Source organism: Mirounga leonina, unplaced genomic scaffold, assembly GCF_011800145.1.
Source record: "Mirounga leonina isolate KUSES-001 unplaced genomic scaffold, KU_Mleo_1.0 Mir_200, whole genome shotgun sequence".
NCBI lineage: Eukaryota > Metazoa > Chordata > Mammalia > Carnivora > Phocidae > Mirounga > Mirounga leonina.
This window is the reverse complement of record NW_023270503.1, coordinates 753189-773214: the sequence shown is the minus strand read 5'-3', so window position 1 is coordinate 773214 and position 20026 is coordinate 753189. Positions and strand designations below refer to the sequence as shown.

The 20026-nt window shown below is 54.7% G+C and overlaps 1 protein-coding gene across 2 annotated transcripts in view; it reads left to right on the top strand.

The window, feature by feature from the left end:
• The window catches only part of RAP1GAP2 (RAP1 GTPase activating protein 2), a 228474-nt gene extending 212271 nt beyond the window's left edge, over positions 1–16203 (top strand). The window contains exons 19-26 of one of the 2 annotated variants that reach the window (XM_035027528.1): positions 3575–3712; positions 5485–5597; positions 7909–8022; positions 8261–8378; positions 8802–8928; positions 11854–11930; positions 12321–12359; positions 13207–16203. In XM_035027528.1, the coding sequence (XP_034883419.1) occupies positions 3575–3712; positions 5485–5597; positions 7909–8022; positions 8261–8378; positions 8802–8928; positions 11854–11930; positions 12321–12329 (696 nt within the window). In that variant the 3' untranslated portion in view covers positions 12330–12359; positions 13207–16203. The remainder of the gene's footprint in view (positions 1–3574; positions 3713–5484; positions 5598–7908; positions 8023–8260; positions 8379–8801; positions 8929–11853; positions 11931–12320; positions 12360–13206) is intronic. The other variant, XM_035027529.1, reaches the window with a different exon arrangement.
• The last annotated feature ends 3823 nt before the right edge of the window (positions 16204–20026 follow it).

Sequence of the window (20026 nt, the reverse complement as noted above, 5' to 3'; positions counted from 1 at the left end):
AAATAAAGTAACGCTCCTTGACGTAGCCATGTGATCTGTGCGCAAAGCACGTGGGAGCCACATTTTGAGAAACAGGGAGCTAGCCCAGCCCTCCATTAACGTCATCATGCAGGAGGGGGAATGGAGGACAGGGAGGAAAAGGCCCAGTGGCAGAATGGGGGCCGCGGCAGGTGACTGTCTCCCAGCACTTTGGGGGGCAGTGGCAGGTAGTGCGCTGGTGCACTCTGACCCCCAGTGGCAGGAGAAGAGCACCAGGCTGCGGTTTCCCAGGCAAAGTACCTGCGAGCAGGGGCAGCCTGGGTGGCTCACGGGTTGGAGCTCTGGTCTCTGCAGATGGGAGGGATAGTTCCCTCTCCTGTCAACCTCCATCCTTTATTTGCCCTGCTAGGGGGGCAGAAGACCCTGTTCTAGTCCTCAGGGTCCCTCAGGGTGCCTCCTGATTAGGAGTGATCTCAGGAGGCAAGCAGTTGGCGTCTTTCTCCCCAAGCACCCCTCCCTCTGTTGCTTGCCTGGCACAGATAGGCACCCCGCCCCCCCTTAGTGCTCATGCCTGTGCTTTGTGTCCCTTAAGTTTGTGGAATTGAGCCAACTCCTAAAACCCATTTGGAAGCATAAGGAAGCACAAACCCATAAGGAAGCAGGGCTCGTGCTTGGCCCAGAAGAGACTTGTTCCCTGCGTAATGCTGACTGGTAGCTCAAACCCCAGCTGACATGAAGTGACATAAGCTGATAAAGAGAAAGTGACACCATCTCTTTTTTCTTGCCCCTCCCCCCTCCAAAGGAGAGCCTGTTCCAAGGTAAGCCATGGGGTGAGCAGAGGGCTGGGAAAGCACCAGGGCTGAGGAGGGACACTGGAACCAGCTGTGGTTAGCCGGGAAGAGAGCAGACTCAGGACCTCAAGACTGTCCTCAGACAGTTGAGGGACAGTTGGGTGAAATACGGAATAGATTGGCCAAAGACTCCAAGGTCTAGAACAGGTAAGACTTCAGCTCGGTGCACAGAAGACCTTTGCAAAGGTCAGGCTCTCCACCACTGGAACAGGCAGTTTTGAACGCAGTGAGCAGCCCGTCCCTGGGAAGATTCAAGCGGAGGGGAGACTGTCCTTTCTCTTCACCCTTTCCCTGAATCTTCTGCCCGGTTTGAGAAGGCTGGTGTTTCCAGCTCAACATCAGATTGAAACATAAAACACTTCAGACCATATCACTGGGTGATTTTGTCCAAATCAGGCTTAAAGTTAAAGTTTTGAGCAACCGTGGGGTCTCGCAGAGCGGGGCAGGAGAGCTGGCCCCCAGTGAGCGGGTTTGACACCAGCTATTTGGCACACACGGTCTCCTGGCGTCCTCATGCAGGACCATCACCACGTTGTATAGACGAGGAGGCTGTGTGCCAGAGAGGTTCACACACAGTGTTGGGAAGACCAGGATTCAGCCCTCTTTCTGTTAGCTTCAAGCAGCAGATGGCCACCCCGTACATCCCCGGAATTCCCTGCCAGCCAGCCCATTGTCTCCTCAGACTTACCTTGTCGGCTCAGACAGCAGCACCAAGGGGCATCTGAGGAGAAAATATCCTCCCTGACATCAGCCTTGAAGACTTTTTTCGAGGAGAGGCTGGGAGCCCTTGATTTCTAATCATCCTTAGTCCATCAACCGGTTCAATTCTGTGTTCAGTCTGGACCCCTTTTTGGGATACCAGGGACCCTTTCATCTGGAGCCCAGGGGCCTGGGTTTGGGTCCTAGCTCCACCTCTGACCTGCAGCGTGACCTTGGGCGATCGTTTGTTTGCCTTTTCTATCAGTGCCTGTCCTGTCTGCATCTCAGAGTTGTAGGGATTCAATAAGTTCACGGATATGAAGCTCAGTAGACCAGAGCCTATCACACTGCATCAAATCTTTCCTGGAAAGAGACCATGAGGAATGCCTCAGAACATACGTGATTAACTGACACGTTACTGTTGATGGTGGTGGTGACACCCACGAGGGCACCGGCAGAATGTCGTGGTGCTGAGATTTATGGAGCACTTGACTCACTGAAGGGACCTTGCTGTTTATCCCAGGACACCTCAATGTAGTGCCACACCGTTCCTGCTCTCAGTTTTTCAAAGGCTGTGTGACTTAATGTTGTCTCTGGGTGATGGAATTAATAGAATGTACTGGCTGGAAAATGTTGCTAGGCGATTCTCTTCTGTGGTTTAGAAAGGGAGAGCGATGATGTCCCTCAGGCGCTGTCTTTGACTCACACAAAGGCTGGATGACATCAGGGGTAGGAGGCTGGTGGGCTCCGTGCCTCATCTGCAAAAGTAGCAAGTCTCCAGGGTGGCCTTGTTTGCAAATGGCCCTCCTTCTTGAATCGGCTTCCTGCATCCCTACCATTGTCCTTCTGAGTCCATTTTCTGAAGCTAAGTTTCTGAGAACCTCAGCCGGCTCCCCCAGTAAGGAAAACCCACGAGCCCACTTAACGAGGAGGCTTGGGGTAACTTGTGGCTCAGTGGGGTCCTCGGCATCCGGGTTCTTTCCCCTTTCCCCTCTGCCATCCTGGCTTGTGGCCTTCGTCCCACGGGCTTGACCCGTCACGCCGCGGGGGCTACTGCAGTTCAGGTGCAGAATGTCACCTCTCTTTTGGCTGTCCTTGAGGAAACCTTTCCCCCCAGCTCCCAGCAGGCATCCCCTCAGGCAAGGGGAGAGGTTCGGCGACCACCTTAGACTGATCGTAATTTACTCCCTTGTTCCACGGAGGAAGAGGGGAAATCGGACGAGACGGTGGCTCTGCCATTGAGGAATATGGTGGGGATGGCACTTTTACATGAGCAACTCATGTCTCCGATTGTGTATCTTCGCATGTGTCAGCCCTCTGTTCTACCTCCTATTAGCTGGGGGCCCCTGGTCAGGTCACTTAGCTTCTCTGAGCCTTACCTGTGAAGTGGGATGGAGGATATCCACACCAGGGGCTGGTGGTCAGAATACATCTCGAGCTCTTCGCAGAGAGCCTGGCGATCCTAAGTCCTCAGGAAATGTGGCTACTCTTCCTTCTGCGTGCTTCCCGTGTGTCTGTCCCCGTGCTGGGACCGGGACAGTTGCAGGAGAGGAGTCAGAGAAGGTCAGACCTGACCTCTGCCTCTAAGGAGCATCCAGTCAGCTAGGGAAACCAGATGTGTTCCTAAAATTAGGGCAACACTAAAAGGTCCAGGGCCTGTGGGAATGCTCCCTCTGTGTTAACTAGCTGTCCTCAGTGTGGCCACTGCCCTTGGGTCTGGTTCCAGAACAGCAGAGACCTGCAGAGTGGTCTGGGGGAGCATTTGTCACCTCCCAGGCCCATCCCTGCCGTAGGCTCGGCAGTCTTGACTTCAGCTGTTCTTATCCACACACACTGACAAACAAGCCCCTGGTCATCCCACCGTCCCCTCCTGGACACGTCACTGTTTGCTCTCTGGTGGCCCTAAATGGGCACAGGGCCCTGTGTGGCCGGACGGCGCAGGAGCGTGCACAAGCCCAGGGCTGTGTCTGCGGACCCCATGGGGAGGGCAGGGGCAGCCGGCGGGCCGGGCTCCGGCGATCGGGTCCCTGCGCGTCTCCCCACAGAGGGCCATCCGCGTGCGCAGCCACTCCATGGAGACCATGGTGAGCAGCCAGAAGAAGCAGCACGGTGGGGGCATCCCCGGTAGCCTCAGTGGCGGCATCTCACACACCAGCACGGAGGTCACCAAGGCCACCTTCTCGGTGAGTGCCGCAGGCCCCGGGGCAGCCACGGTTCCCGGGGAGCCGCCCCCGCAGGCCTGCGAAGGAGGGTCTGTTGACCCAGGCTTGGGCGAGGAGGCCAGAGCAGGCACCGGGGGGATTGGGGCTGTTTGGGGGGTGACCCCAGGCCCCGCCTGTGAAATGCAGCCTCTGTCCCAGGCACAGCTGGGGCTGGCCCAGCCTGGAAGCCCACCCGTTATCCTGTTCTCGGAGTTCCTTTGACAACTGGGTCTCCTCCTCGGGGCCTGCCCTGAAGAGTGGTTCTGGGGCACGTTTCTCTGCCCAGGGGCTTGGGACCCAGGAGGGGTGGCCTCGCTTTGTTATTAATTGCAGTAGCCACCCCCCCGGCTTACTGTGCCCTAGGGCCTGAGCGAAGTCATGCACGGACATTCTCTCAGCTGATCCCTGTCACAGCTCTTTGAGGTAGGAACTGATGAGTTCTCCATTTCAGATTTGAGGAAAGGAGGCCCAGAGAGGTTTAGTGACCTGCTCCCGGTCACTTAGCTAAGTTGAAGAGCTGGGGATTTGAACCCACGTCTCCCCGACCCAAAGTCTTTGCTGTTAATCACTGTGTGTGCAGTTCCCAAGGCAAGAGCCTGGCGTGGCAGTGGGTTTGGGCCTGGTCTGCTTGCACCAGCGACTGGCCAGGTGAAGGAACCATGTAGCTGGTCCATTTGAAGAACAAAGTGACTTTGGATTCATATAGACTAGGGTTTTCTTTTCTTTTTCAAACAGAATACACCCATCTTTTTTTTTTTTTTAATTTTTTATTCTTATGTTAATCCCCATACATTACATCATTAGTTTTAGATGTAGTGTTCCATGAGAATACACCCATCTTGATACTAAGGATTAGTATTGCAAGTGGTCTTACACAATTCATTGAACTTACCAAATAGTTTCCCAGCTGTATCTTGTTCACCCTGAAGGTCTGTGAAAGGAGCAGGGCGGGACAGTCATCCGCATTCTGTGGGTGAGGAGACTGGGGCCCAGAGAGTTTGGCTTCTCACCCCAGGTAGCACAGCACACGAACAGCAGAAGTTGGGGCCTGCGCTAGAGGCAGGTGGGCTCTGAAGAACGGCCTCGGTCTCCCTTTCCTCAGCCCCACGCCCCCCCCCCCCCCCGCCACATGTGCTGAAACAGAGCCTCATTTTTGGCGGGTTCCCTCGGCCTGTGGACCTGGCTCTGCCAGTCTCGTTCCATCTTGTTATTGAGGTGCCCAGCTTGGACCCAGTTATTTGTGAGGAATGGACGGAGAGCCGGGGCCCTGGGTTCTCGTCCCTGTCCTGCCAGCAATTCGCTCCATAACCTTAGCCCAAACCCCTCGCCATTTGGCTCCTCAGCTTCCTCACTGGTAAAGCGAGGAGTTGGGCCAGGTCACTCCCAGGGCTCCCTCAGCCGTGTGGTTCTCGGTGTGTGACCCCCTGAACCGTCCTGGCCTTCTTGATATGCTGGGCTCTCTTCATGGGGGCCCTGACCCCTGTTCCTCCCAGAGCTCTGGCCTTTGGTGATGATTATGTGGGGCCACGGGGTTTGCCTGAAGAACACAGGAAAGCCGGCTGCAACGGCTGGAGTCTCGGGGTCTCAGCTCCCGTTACGGAGATCCTAGCCTTCCCAGCTGCCTTGCTATTTTCTGGGATCTCCTCCAGACTGGTTGGGGGCTGCAGGAGCTATCTGTAGACCAGAAAGGGGGGTGAGAGCAGTCGGGGTCTGGGGTGGGCTGGGAGCGCTCATGTTGGCAGTTTTATTGGCAGCCTCCGGCAGCAGCGGTGAAGAACCAGTCGCGGAGCCCCATCAAGCGGCGGTCGGGGCTCTTCCCACGGCTGTACACAGGCTCCGAAGGCCAAGGCGACGGCCGGACACGATGGTAACTGTCCAGTGCGGGGCTTGCGGGTCCTGCCACGCTGCCAATGCCCAACCTTGGGGAGGGCTTTTGCGCAGCTTCGGTAGATGGCTTCCCTCCAGCTTGGGCCCGCGCTTTGGATACTGGCACATCCTGGTCACTCCCTCTGCTCCGGCCACTGAAGCAGACTTGGCCAGTCTCTGTTCAGGACTTTCCAGAAGTGTCCGTGTAGCATTTGGACCCAAATTAGAAACGTTGCTTGGATTCTTTTCTTCCTTTACCTCCTCTCTTATGGAAGCCTTCTCTGATTGTGCCTGAAGTTCATTGAACTTCCCTCAGGGCTTCTAGAATGTTTTCTCTTTTGTTAAAAGCAGCTTTCATATTGCATCATACTTAACCCGTTCTTGCTAATTGTCTTTCTCATCCTTTAATGGTGAGCCCATTTGTTGTTTAATTCAGCAAGCAACGTTTCTTGAGTGCTTGCTACATGCTGGGCTCAGTGATCAGGCAAGAACTACAGAAGACACAAACCTGCCTTCCAGAAGCTTACAGTCTTGTGAGGGAAAGCGAGACATTTAGGTTGACTTCCAGGTTGTCCCCCTGGATGGTGGCACCAGCCCCTGAGCTCGGGCATGCAGGATGAAGAACAGGCTTACGGAGGGGGTTGAAAGACTCTGGAACCTGTACGTGTGAGAGTCCTTACGGCCTACCCAGTAGAGAAATGCAGAATTCGCAGTGGCCAGAAGGCAGGTCTTGAGCTTAGGAGCCAGGCCTTGACTGCAGAAGGGAGTCACTGGGCATAGGTGGTGTTTAAAGATGGAGCAACGAATACAACCACCCAAGGGAGTGTGTAGAATGCTTGGGGAACACCAGTATTTCAGGGCAAGGGGAGAAAGGGAAGGAAGACGAGAAGAAAGCCTGGAGAGGAGGAATTCCAGGAGGGAGGGTCCGCTGTGTCAGACATGCAGAGAAGCCCTGCACCATGGCCCAGACCCCTGCTTGGAGGGACAATTAGGAGGTCTTAAGCAGCCTCATTAAAAGTGCACTGAGGCACTCATGCTTCTAGGATGGCTGTCATCAAAAAGACACATAATAACAAGTGTTGGCCAGGATATGGAGAAATTCAAATCCTCAGGCTTTGCTAATAGGAGTCTAGACTAATGCACCTGCTTTGGAAAACCGCCTGGCAGCTCTGCAGAGAGTTAAACATGGAGTTACCATATGACCGAGCAGTTCCATTCCTGTATATGCCCAAGAGAAGGAATACGTATGTCGGCATGAAAACTAGCACACAGATGTTCCTAGCAACATCACTCATAATAGCCCAAAGTGGAAATGATCCAGATGTCCATCTCTCAGTGAAGGGACAAATAAAATGTGCTGTAACTGGAAAATGGGATTTTTTAAGGAGTAAAGTACTGATATATGCTACAACTTAGATGAACCTTGAATAGACTGCTAAGTGAAAGAAGCCAGTCACAAAAGACCACAGCACGTCGTGTGATTCCATCTGTATGAACTGTCCAGAACGGGCAAATCCAGAGAGACGGAAAGTTGATTCGTGGTTGCCAGTGCTGGGGGAGGGGCGGACTAAACTCAGTGGTGATAGTTGTACAACTCTGTGAATAGACTAAAAACCCTTGAATTATACACTTTAAGTGGGTGAATTGTATGTGGGTCATGTCTCAGTAAAGCTGCTATAAAAACTGTGTTGAAGACAAGGCCATCTTGTCCCCACCAGGGGGCACAGGACAAATTGTGGGCGTCAGTACATGGTCTTTGTTAAACTCCAAGAGAAGGAAGCCCTTGGGCCCTTGGCCAAGAGTAGCCCGTTTACCAAGATGCCCTTCCCAGCCACCTCGTCACACAGATCCAGGGATCTCGTATTATGGCCTGTGTGAAGGTTGTTATGCACGGTGACCCTGCCAGCCCCGCCACGGAGTCCACGTGCGTTGGGTTATTTCCCTGCTGTGGGAGTGGGCGTCATAGACCCGCCTGTTCTTGACTTAGAGCTCTGCCAGGTGGGATGGCCAGCATAGGTGGGGAGTGGACGTGGGCTTGGGGGCATCGGGCCAGGACTCTTGCTTGATCGCTTTTGACTTGCCTAGGAGCCTAAGGTAGCCCCTGATGGAGCAGAAAACCCTGTTGTCCACTGTGGCTGGAGTGGGGCTCAGGGGAGTGGAGGTCCTGGTGGCTGTGCTCTGGCAGGGGGTGCCGTGACCCCATAGGCCCTGTGGTGCTGAGAGCTGGTTGGGCCTGTATCAGGCCTGGGGGTGGGTTGGGGGCGTAGTGGCTGGCCGCATGGCTTCACCCCTCTTTATTTCTCTTTCCTTAGTGACAGTGCATCCAGCAACCCCAAGACCCCGGATGGTGCACACTCTTCTCAAGAGATAAAGTCTGAGGCCTCATCCAATCCTAGCTCTCCAGAAATCTGCCCCAACAAGGAGAAGTAAGAGAGCGAGGGTGGGGGCAGGGCTGGCTTTAGCCACTTGGAGCCCTGGAATGCACGCTCTGCTGAGAGCCTGCATTTTTGCCTGGAGAACTCTGTGGAACACAGAAGCCAGCCAGCAGGGGGCACGGGGAGTCGCTGGTGGGCAAGCTCAGTCCCTGCCAGGTCTGCCCTGCCTGGGGTGGGGGTGGGGGGGCTTTGGTGAGTGACCAGGCCTGTCCCGCTCCTTTCCCCACAGGCCCTTCGTAAAGTTGAAGGAGAATGGCAGAGCTAACATCTCCCGCTCCTCCTCTAGCACCAGCAGCTTCAGCAGCACAGCGGGGGAGGGGGAAGCCGTGGAGGAGTGTGACAGTGGGGTAGGTGTGGCTCCACCCAACCCTGGGGAGCAGGGAGGGGTGCCCTGGGCCCAGCCGGACACCTGCCATGTGCATCAAACTAGCTGCTGTGGGTGGAGCCCCATCCGGGCTCTGGGGTGGGGGTGGGAGGGGGTGGGGGGGTGGGCAGTATGGAAACGAGAAGGAGGTGGGCCAGTCAGCTGTCCCCACTCCCTGCCAGTGACACAGGAACAGCCACAGAGGGCCAGAGGCCTGAATGGGGTCCCTGTCATGGGGTTCCCGGCAGGAGAGGAGAGGGTCAGGGGCACTTCTGGGGGCGGCAGCCAGATCAGGTCCACGTGGAAAGTGGAGGGCAGTGATGGTGTCAGGCCTGCCGTGGCACGGGCCACCCTGTGGGGCCACTGAGGACGGAGCTGGCCTCACTCACCCGGCCTCTCTCCCCAGAGCAGCCAGCCGTCCACGACCTCACCCTTCAAGCAGGAGGTGTTTGTCTACAGCCCGTCCCCGAGCAGCGAAAGCCCCAGCCCGGGAGCACCTGCCACCCCCATCATCGTGAGCCGGAGTCCTACAGGTCAGTGGCGGCTGGGGCCAGAGGGGCAGGGGCTGTGTTGTGACCACTGATCGTGGGCGTGCACCTCAGCCACACCGAACCAAGCACGTTCCGCTCCAGCCCCGAAGCATTAGGCCCTCGAGCTCTGCTAGCTCACTTCGTCTGTTCATCAGCCTTGAGATGCCTGTGTTCTTATCATCTTACTCATGGGGAAACTGAGGCTCCGGAAGTTCAGTGATTTGGTAGAGGACTTGGGATTTGAAAGTGGAGGCCCTTTTGCCGCACCCCGTCACTGACGCGGGCCGCCTCTGCCCCAGTGATGGTCGTGACAAGGGCAAGGGTACAAAGTGGGGGAGTGTTGCAGGTGGAGGGAACCGCACATGGTTCCTTGGGCTGCAGTCCGCGGAGGGGACAGGTGTGAGAGGAGATGGCAGGCAGATGGGGCACCAGGCTGGGGCCGCCATGGAGACCCTGGCAAGGAGTTGGGTGTTGTTCTGCTGGCGAGCGAAGCCACTGGAGGGTCTTACGTAGAGAAGCGCAGTCCGGACTAGGTGGCCGCAGCTGGCTGAGTAGATGGGGTTGGTGGGGAGTGGACGCAGGGAGGGAGATCAGTGAGGGGTCACAGTGGGCAGTGAGGGGTGGCTGGGCTGTGGATCGGGGCTGTCTGGAGCAATGGGAGAAGGATATAGATTCAAGAGATGTCAAGGAGGTAGAATTTTCCACTCAGTGGGGATTCAGAGAGAGCAAAGAGTCTGGGCCTTTGGGGGTTCTGGGACCCCTGCGGTCAGGCAGAGTGCGAGGCGGCAGCTCTGGGGCGGGGGGAGGGGCTGGAGCGTGAGGGGACGTGCACGGTAGGTACGGCGGGGCACCGTCACCCAGAAATCAGAGCCTTGGTGTGCGGCCCTCAAGGCGGGACAAGTGCAGGACAGTGGAGCTTGGGTCCAAATCCTTCATCTGCCACTTACTAGTGATGCGACATTGGCAGGTTACTGAGCTTTTCTGTGCCTCAGTTTCCCCAAGCAAAGGATGGAGGGAGGGGAATAGTTCCTACCTTGCGTGGTTGGTTGTGTGAAGATTAGATGAGCTTAGTTGTCAGAGACTTCAGAACTGTTAACCTAAATGTTGGCTAGGTTAAATAACAGGAATAAAACAATAGTGTAGTTAATGGTGCTCCCCAGGGCACATTTGACAGTATCTGGACACAGTTCTGGTTTTCATGGTTGTGGGAGGAGAGAGGAATGCTGCTGACACCTGACAAAGTACGGAGCAGCCCCCCACAGCACAGGATTATCTGGCAGGAAATGTCAGTAGGCTGAGGCTGAGAAACTCCAGTCAGATGATAGAAACGCAGAGCGAGCCAGTTCACGGGCTTCCTTTCACTCAGCCCCTGGCTGTGGCAAGGACAGGCTCACCCCTCTGAGCCTCAGTCTCCCCATCTGTAAAACCCCCAAGTGCCCAGGCTCTTTGGTCTAATATAAATACCCTGATTTTTAAAAAATAAGGCTTAATTAAATATTGAAGGAATGAATGAAAGACTCTGTAAGCAAGCGCGGCTCCTACTTGGTATTAAATAAATACCAAAGCAAATAAGGTTCTGAGTAGCAGGAGGTTTCGAGAGGGTCTGCCACTAGCTGAAGGTCACCCGGGGCAGAAGGGGACCTTGAACGGGCCTGGGGACCCCCTCCCATGCTTCCTGATCTCCACCCCTGTCCCCGCACAGTAGTGAACCCCAGCCACCTCCTGCTGCCAGCCTCACGGAGGCCGTGCTGGGACTCGCAGGACCGGGGTCAGTTTGCAGACCTCTGGGAACCTGTTGTGAGCTGCTTGGCTCCTTCTGGGGAGAGACAGGGCCAAGCAGAGGGGGGTCCCCTGGGAGGGCCTGACGTCCAGTCTTCTGTAGTCTCTGATGCCCCGACCGTTGGTCATGTCACACCTGGGCGCCCGGAGCCCTGAGTGGGGATTGGCAGGCCCGACTGAGAGTGACTCACCATGCTGGCTGGAACCCCTTGATCTGAAGGGGCCAGCAGCCTCCGGCTGGAGTGTGCTGACCCGTAGACTCCCCCAGGGCAGAGGAAAGCCAGAAAGCCGAGCAGCCCCTCTGCCAGTGGTGTGCTGGCCATGTTCCCGGCCCAGCTCTCCCGCACACGCTTGCACGTGCGCACACGCTCGTTTACGGATATAAATAACGATACATTGGAATTCTCTATTCTAAGTCCCATATTGCCAGTTGATTCTCGCCAAGCGCTCCGATTGGTGTTTGTCTAACCTCTGTATTTGTGGATGACTGGAAGTTGCAGATGCCCAACAAGGTGTAGTTCCGACGTGACTGATGATTGATATTTCGTCAGAGACATAAGCAACTTCTTTGCTGAATCACATACTAGTTCTCAAGTGCTGGACCAGAACCAGCTCCGGTGTTTGTACCCGTCCTAATGTAATGGCTACAGACGCAGCGTGTCTTCAGATTTCATCTGTATTTCTTAACATTTTCTGCATTAGTTGAAGCCAGGCCCTGATTTTATAGCAGCCGCTGCTCTCCGTGCTGAGTGCCCGGCCCCGGCTGAGCCCCGGCCCACAGTGCGCTGTGCCGAGCAGGGAGGAAGCGCCGGGCAGGCGCCGTGGACATAAGTCACCCGACGAGAGCCGATAGTAGTCAAGTGCAGTGAAATAATTGGGGAGCGAGGACTTTTGAGTATTTATTATCTTTGATGAATAGGATTTATTGAGTTGGAAGCTTCTGTAGTTTATTTTTTAAAAAAATGCCTGGGTTTACCAGCCAGCTGACATTTCTAAAAATTTCTCAAGGTTTAAGAGTTGGCTCTGACAAATTGCTGCAGGTCAGCTGGAGTGCCCCAGGGCGGGAGGAGGTCCCCCCCACAGCACCACCCCAGCCCTAGTGACTCTGCAGCCCCGCCCACTCTTCATGGACACTCCTCTCTTTCCTAGATGCCAAAAGCAGGAACTCCCCGAGGTCAAACCTGAAATTCCGCTTCGACAAGCTCAGCCATGGCAGCTCTAGTGCGGTAAGGGTTAGGGGCATGAGGGCATGGCCTCCCGCATCCCACCCCAGCCCCCTCCCAAAGCCAGCTGTCCTTCCTGGGGGCCGGAGGAAGGGGGTGCCTCACACAGCCCACTGGGAGAAGGAGAGCTCTGGCCAGATCTGGGGGTGATGCTGCAGTCCCCGCATGGAGCAGGCATTGGCCTGGGGCTGCCAGCCGCTTCCGCCACACCCCCTGTGTTAGTCACACCCTGGGACACACACAGCTGTGAGCTGGGAACTCTCGGCTCCTGGAGCCCCGTGTCCCTTCCCTAGCTCCCCAGAGAGCTGAGAGCTGAGCGCACAGGGGCCGCAGTCGGCAGGGATTATGTTGTCTGGTTACTTATAACTCTTGTGTGTGTTTTTCTTGAAACAGGGTCACTAATGTGAAAGAGGAGTCCTTCGCTTGTCAAAGGTGGGTCACGTGTTTGTCTTGTGGCCACGAGGGAAGGTGTGTCCACTTTAAAATCAGGGTCCTCATGTCCTGAGACTGGCCAGAGGGATCCTGAGCTGGGGAGGGCTGCTCACCTCTTCCCTGAAGCCTCTTGTGATGAGGCCCGGGTCTGGATGGAAGAAGAACCGCAGGTGGCCTCGGGTGCGGACAGGAAGGGCTGCCCGATACGACTGGGCCAGACTCACTGAGTTGGTCTCCCTGCCCTGGGAGGAGCCTGGTTCCAGCAGGCAGAGGGGTAGTAGCCCAGAGCTGGCCTTCCTCCCTTAGACAGAGGATCCTTCAGTTTGTCCCCTTGTCTCCCTGTTCTTGGAAGCCTTTCCCTCCTTGTGTCTTTGGCCGGGGCTCTGGGCTGAAATGTGTCCTCTCTGCATGTTCAGAGATGCCCCAGCCTCCTCAACATTCTCAGCTGAGGGAGTGTGTGGTTTTCAGCAGAGCAGGGCCTGGGTCCGGTTTGCCACCACCAAGGCCTGACCTCCTGCTGGTGAAGTTCCTAAAGAGCCATTTGAGTTTCCAGCCCTCTCCCTGCCATGCGGCTTGGCTGCGGCCGGTGAGAACCAAGCGGGGGCGAGTTCCGCCCACTTTATATAAACCTGTGAAAAAGCAGAAGAGACCATGGCAATTCTGACACTCACCTTCACCCCGCTCTGTTCACCACGTCAGCGTTTATGCCCAACTGCTCACACTGCCTAATGTCTGGCACCCTTGTCTTTGGCCCTCGCGTCCCAAGCCCATTCAGCGGGCTGTCGCCATGGGCGCACGTTCTCCTTATGCAGTGTTTGGTCATCCTCTCCCTCCTTTTCTCCTTCAGGGAAGCCCCGATTCTGTCTTGGAGAAGGCTCCTATTCCGGCAGTTTGGGGGTGCCATCCACTACTCTGACCGTCACAGTCCTGCTGCCCCACCGGCCACCCGCCCTCCAGACCAGCTGTCTGTCCCCGTGTCCTGCCTGTCCCCTTGCCAAGGCACGCTTCAAGCACTCTCCTCTGGATGAGGCCTCATTCCTCCAGGCTCCCCCTGCTCCTGACCGCCCCTGTGATGTGTGTCTGGCTCACCCGTCACCTTGCGTTGTGCACAGAGGAAAGAGTTGGGCAAGGGGTATCTGGGTCCTGGGGACTGGGTCAGAGACTGGAGAGGCAGAGTGCGGTGAGGTGGGGTGCGGGGGCTGCCAGCACTGTGTCCTGCACGTGACAGGCACAGCAAACCTAGTGAGTGGTGGCGGAGGGACCACTTTTCCAGGCACCAAGATCTGTAGCCGTCCTCCACGATATGAGGCTGGAAATCAGCGGCGTTGCTCCCACAGCTATGTGCTTCTGCGCCAGGAGCTGCTTTCTGGCCCATCTGCCGCCTTCCAGCCCAGCGCTGCCTCGTCTCTGAGCCCAGTGTACCCCGGGTGCCGGCAGCGGAGGCGAGACAGAGCTGTGCGTGTGTGGAGGGGCCCCCACGCCATTGCTGTGGGAGAAGCCCCGGCCAGTCTCTCCCCTCAGAGCAGACGTGTTCCCCAAGGAGGGGTGGGCGGCCCGGAGCAGGAAGGAATTCAGGAAGAGCAAGCTGGCGAGCTGTGCTGTGGGGCCTTGGCTGAGGAGAACGGTGGGGCCGCAGGCTGGGCTGGGATCAGGTCCCCGCTGGAGGTGGAGGCTCGTGGAAGAGTTGCTTCAGCCCACCACTTAGGTCAGAGCCGGGGAGGTGGGGGGTGACCTGTCCGCCTCGGTTGACGTGTGGACGTGGAAGGTAGGCATGAGGAAGGAGCGACGTCCTTCTGCGATTTCTGCTCCTGGCATCTGTGTGTGTGTGTGTGTGGGGGGTAGCCCTGTCCCCCTTTGGCGTTGTTGGCGCTTGGTCCCCCGATCCCCTTCACCCACGGGTCCGTAGGCAGTGGTCACGTTGGCGGGATTTTTACAACCTGGGCCCCAGCTGGATGCAGTTCAGAGGCTGCCTGCCCCCTGCCCCCTTGGCCAGAGCCAGCTCACTGTCAGGAGCAAGCCCCCTCTCCCTGCGTCTCGCCCATCCCCATTTGCAGAGCCCTGGGGGTGTGAGTGGGGCCCTGTAATACCAGATAGCCCCGGTGCCTCAGGCTGGGCTCCTTCTTCCGTGAGCCGATGACAAGGATTTCTACCAAATGTTTTATTTGCATTGGAGTCCGGGCCTGTTCCGAAGTCAAAGCAATCGCGTCAACGTTCTACTTGTCTGTGACTGATGTGACTGTTTCCCTGCTGCTTTTGCCATTAGGGCAAAACCTTGATCCTTCGTCTCTCACCCATGTGGATGTTGTGGGACCCTATTTGCGGGCTGGGTGGACCTCTCCCCTCACTATTTGGGAAACGTGTTTACTTAAAATACTAGTCCGGTAAAATTTCTTCCAGTGAGAAGGTCAACAAGCGTCTGTTTAGCTTTTATTAAAAATCACTGTAGCAGCACCCACTGCTGGAACGAGGTCTGCGGATTCTGGCCGCGTTCTGTTGGCTGGCTTTTGGGAGGAACTTGAAAGGTCAAACTGCATTAAAAAACAAAAACACACAACTCTTCCAGGTTCTGGCTTGCTTCTCGGGTAGCTGGTATTTATAGCTGCTTGGTGGTTGTGCTGTGTTGTGGTCCGGGGGTCCTCTGGAGTTTCCAGCTTGTCCCCACCCTGTCCTTCCTGGGAGCCTCCTCATACGTGCTCTCCTCCACTGCTCCGGCTGCTCCTTCTGCAGCCCCCACCTCCTGAGAGGGCTCAGCCCCTGCCTCTGAGCCAGTGGCCAGGATGGCTGCGTGTGTCCAGGGACACTGGGAGGCACAGGCCTGTTCCCTACAAAACAGACCTGAGAAGTGGTCTCCACCTTCTGTTTGCTACTGGGGGTACGCTGGGCAGGGTCTGAAATGTCCCTCTCTCTGGGTCCTGTCTTACCTTCTCTAGAAAGCCCAGCTCATCTATGGCTTCTAGAGTATACATGACCAGCCCGTGAGGTCCTAGGGCTGAGGGGGACGAGGAGGACAGGGAGTGGACAGTCTCATCTCACCCCTCTGGGCCATGGGGCAGGCAGCTTGGGTTCCTGAAGGCTGCTTCCCCCATATTCTCTTGCATCTGCTCTGGCCCAAAGTTTCCTTTTATTGCTGCGCCCAGTCTTGGGGCTCAAATATTTGCTCAAGTCTCCTTGGTCCCTGTGACCAGACTCATCCTGACGGTGCTCATGCTGGGATTTGAAACACTCTGCTTGTGATCTGGACACGTCTCTGCCTCTGGGAAGTGCCTGACTCGTGGAAGAAACTATACTGGTCGGGCTCTGCAGGGCACCCATATGCTCAGTTGATGCTTAACAGATGCAGAATGAGCTTGAGATAGAAGATCTGAGCTCGAGTTTCTAATTAATGGAAAATGATGAGTGAAAAATATTCTGTCGTTCAGCCTTGTTTTGGCCTCATCTCAATGTCCAAGCCTTCTGGGCCCCTTTTGATATCTAATCCATCCATATTGTCATCCAGCTGAGAAACCTCAGCCCCAGTGAGGGGAAATGACTCACTGGAGGTCGCACAACCAACAAGTGGCAAAGCTGGGATTGGAACCCACAACCCAGGGCCCGTTCTTCGGTGCCACCTACACGGTCAGTTGAATGGGTGGCTACATTTGCTGGGGCCCTGAGTTTCGGAGGAGTCAGTTAGCTAGTGCCTGGGCCCTGGTTGGGAGCTGTCTGCGGTCAAGGTGGGACTTCAGTCTCTTCTTTTCTTTTTCTTTTAATTTTTTTAATGTTATGTTAATCCGCATGCATTACATCATTAGTTTTAGATGTAGTGTTCCATGATTCATTGTTTGTGCATAACACCCAGTGCTCCATGCAGAACGTGCCCTCTTTAATACCCATCACCAGGCTAACCCATCCCCCCACCCCCTCCCCTCTAGAACCCTCAGTTTGTTTTTCAGAGTCCATCGTCTCTCATGGTTCGTCTACCCCTCCGATTTCCCCCCTTCATTCTTCCCCTCCTGCTACATTCTTCTTCTTTTTTTTTTTTCTTAACATATATTGCATTATTTGTTTCTGAGGTACAGATCTGAGATTGAACAGTCTTGCACAATTCACATTGCTCACCAGAGCACATACCCTCCCCAGTGTCCATCACCCAGTCACCCCATCCCTCCCACCCCACCCCCCACTCCAGCAACCCTCAGTTTGTTTCCTGAGATTAAGAATTCCTCATATCAGTGCAGTCTCTTCTTTTCATCAGGAGGGATATGCACTCAGTTTTCCAGTGAGGGCCCTGGGGTTTTGGATGCGGCTTGAGCAAAGAAAACAAGGAGGGAAGTAGATTTTTAGTGGACCGTTCCTGGTAACCTCAGGTCTTCAGCTCTGGTCTGTAATGGGGGTGGAGGCTGGGGCAGAGTGCAGTTAACTAGCCCTCAGTTTCCCCTTCTTAAGTTCAGAAGAAAAGTGGTAAAAGAAAACTCTCTTCTCCCTGATCCTTAAACAAAGGTGGCTAATAAAAGTGTAGGTTCCCGTGCCGTGGTAGGATGAGAGCCAGAATCACTTTCTTACCCTGACTGGTTAAGGTGCCAGTGCAAACACTACCTTCCTCATTTGATTCTGAGTCAACAGAGACAGGTTGTTGTCGGGGAACGGCCAGGGGTCAAGTAGGTGGCTGGCAGGGACCCACGGCTTCTCCCCAAGCTCCCTCTCTGCAAGGTGGGAGTGGGTCAGTGGAGTTTGCCAAGGCTGCCAAGGAGCGTTCTAGTTAGTGGTAACACTAGCCCCTCGCCCACCCCAACGCCACAACTCCCTCCTCTCAGCCGGGCCATCGGCCCCTTTGGGAGGAGGGAGACCACCCCCACTAGGGACAAGGACAGCGGAGCCCTGCCTAGTGAGAGGCTGTTGGGGCAATGGCTCTGTCCTGGGCCTTACCAGCCCTGGGGAGAGCGTGTTTGGCTGGAAGACTGGAATTTATATGCCATCATCTTTGATTTTGTAATATTTCCACTCGGAACGCTCAGTTCCTTCTTCCCGCTCCTTAGCATGTATGCCAACTCTCCCCCGTCATGGACGTTACCCTTCTACACTCCAGCCCAGGGAGTGCCGATGTTCTAGTGTGAAGAGGTTCCTTTGTGTGATAGAACTTAAGAAGTGTAGCTTGGAAATGATGATCCATGTGATGATGACTTTTCTTTCTTTCCTCTTCTTGAGGAGGTGATTCGTAGACCCTGACTGCCTATGTAATGTAAATAATGTATATTTAATTTATTGCTATGGTAGCACATTGTATTTGTTAATGTATAAAACAAATTCTAAAAGGTCGACAAATGTATATTTTGTTGCTTAAATGTGTCTTTGCAGAAATTGACAATAAATAACATATTTTGTGTCCATCATCGTTCAGACTTCTTTGCTTGGGGCCCCAAGCCCTGAGCAGCATCTCTCTGAAGTTGAATACTGGCAGCCCACCGGCTGTATCTGTGAATGCGTGACTTTGGCCTCAAGAGTGTTTTAGAATACTTGAATTAGTTGTCAGTGTTTAGAAAACAGTTGATGTTGAGACCGCAATTAAAATGAAAAAACAGCCCAACCTAGAAGTGTCACATAAAATCTGAATTTTCTGCTTCTCTTAAAAAGTCAGATGTTGGATCCCCTCTGTAGGAGCGGCACAGATTGGTCAGCGCCCCCCACCCCCACCCCCACCCCAGGCTATCCCTCTGGTGAAACCTGAGTCACTGCAGTCCCCACCCTTCTCTACCAGTTACAGCTGGAGCATTTCATTCATTCCTGTTGTTTGCTTGGCCCCTGTTGGCATCTGAGTTTGAGACCCTTGTTATCCACTGACTTGTCTCCATCCTGCAACTTTCTTCCTTCCACCCACTCTTTTTCCACATTTCCCAAGTCACCTCTTCAAGGATTCTTTTGTGATGAAATGCCCTCTCTCCTATCCACCTTTGACTCCCAAAAGGCCATGCTCTTTTCTTTTCTTTTTTTTTTTAGATTTTATTTATTTAGTCTACGGCCGTACCACCCTGAACGCGCCCGATCTCGTCTGATCTCGGAAGCTAAGCAGGGTTGGGCCTGGTTAGTACTTGGATGGGAGATTTTATTTATTTATTTGACAGAGAGAGAGAACAAGCAGGGGGAGCAGCAGAGGGAGAGGGAGAAGCAGACTCTCCGCTGAGCAGGGAGCCCGTGCGGGGCTCAATCCCAGGATCCTGGGATCATGACCTGAGCTGAAGGCAGCCGCTTTAACTGACTGAGCCACTCAGGCACCCTCAAATGGCCATGCTCGTATGTACATTTTGCTTTACAAGGTTTGGACGTAGGTTTTACAAGTAGTATCTGCATTTTTTTTTTCCTTAAGAAATTTGAAGACAAGGAACAGGCCTTTTCAGCTGGGACTTGGGAGTGTGATCTTGGGCAAGTTCTGTCGCTGGGTTTGCGTTTTCTTTTATGTATAATCAGAAAAATAATCCACAAGCAAAGCATGAGGATAAAGTCAATTCATAATTGGGGAAGAACTTTGAAAAAAATAGCGTGTTATTCAAGCACCGGAGGTTCAATAATAATTATTACTATGATCATAACAGCAGTTGAATGTTTTACTTATGCACTCAGTTCTATAACATGACGTCCTAGTTCCTAAAAATCACACCAAACAAAATTGCAAGCACAAGGCTTGCGGGAAGTAGGGCTAGGGACACAGCACTCAAAAACGTCCCTGACACAAATAAAAAGGTTAATGAAAATGGTAGCGCAGTTTTACACATGTGAAATGATGAAGAAATCAGTACTACAAAAATAGGGCTTTTTACTTTGTCACAGACGTGAGGTTAGGTTGTGGAAGCAGGCGTGTGGGTTCTTGTGAAGAGATGGAAGGAGGGATCCCTGCAGCGGGAGCGCCCGATGCAGCTGCGTGAGGCTCACGGCACACGGGGTGCGGGGTCCCACGCAGCTCCATTCAGTCGGGTGCAGTTTTCGGAGTTCACCTGGTACTTCGGGTGGGTGAGTTGCATAATCAAACGTGCAGTGTGGGTAAGACTCGAATGTCCCCTTACCATATCAATTGCATCCGGTCCAATTTCCATTTTCAAAACAAGCATTAGCGCAGGACGGAGGCCCCCAAGCGCCCCATTGAGGCAGGTGCTATTATTATCCCCATTTCACTTAAAGCATCAGAATCCAACTGCAGTTTGGAACCTAAATTTGATGCAGATTTGCATGGATGCGCTGACTTCGATATGAAGGTAAGTTTCGGACCGTGGGGGCTTCTAGATGCACAAGGACGCACCCAGGATAGCAGGTTCCAGCTCTCTTTGGTTGCCTGCCCGGCTTGGAGGTGCTGTCCCCGAGCCCGCGCCGGCAGCATCCTGGGCTGCGGTGGCCGCACCTGGCTGTGGGCGCCGCCCCCGAGCCCCGTTTCCCAGCGTTTCCGGGTCCGTCTGTGGCGCCCCCATGAGGGCAGGTGAAGCCGCATCTTCCACACACACACCCCACGCCGTCTGCACCGCATGATTTGGCCGCTTCCTGGGTTCAAGCCTTCTCCCCAGAAGCTCGGGGTCGCCGATCCCCCAGAGCCGTGCGGAGGTGGGACATTTTCCTGCCTGGGGGGAAAGTGCTGTAGGAGGCACGAGCACTGCTGAGGTGGGCCGGTTACTGTCCCTCCAAACCTTCGGAGCCTCCTCGGGCCC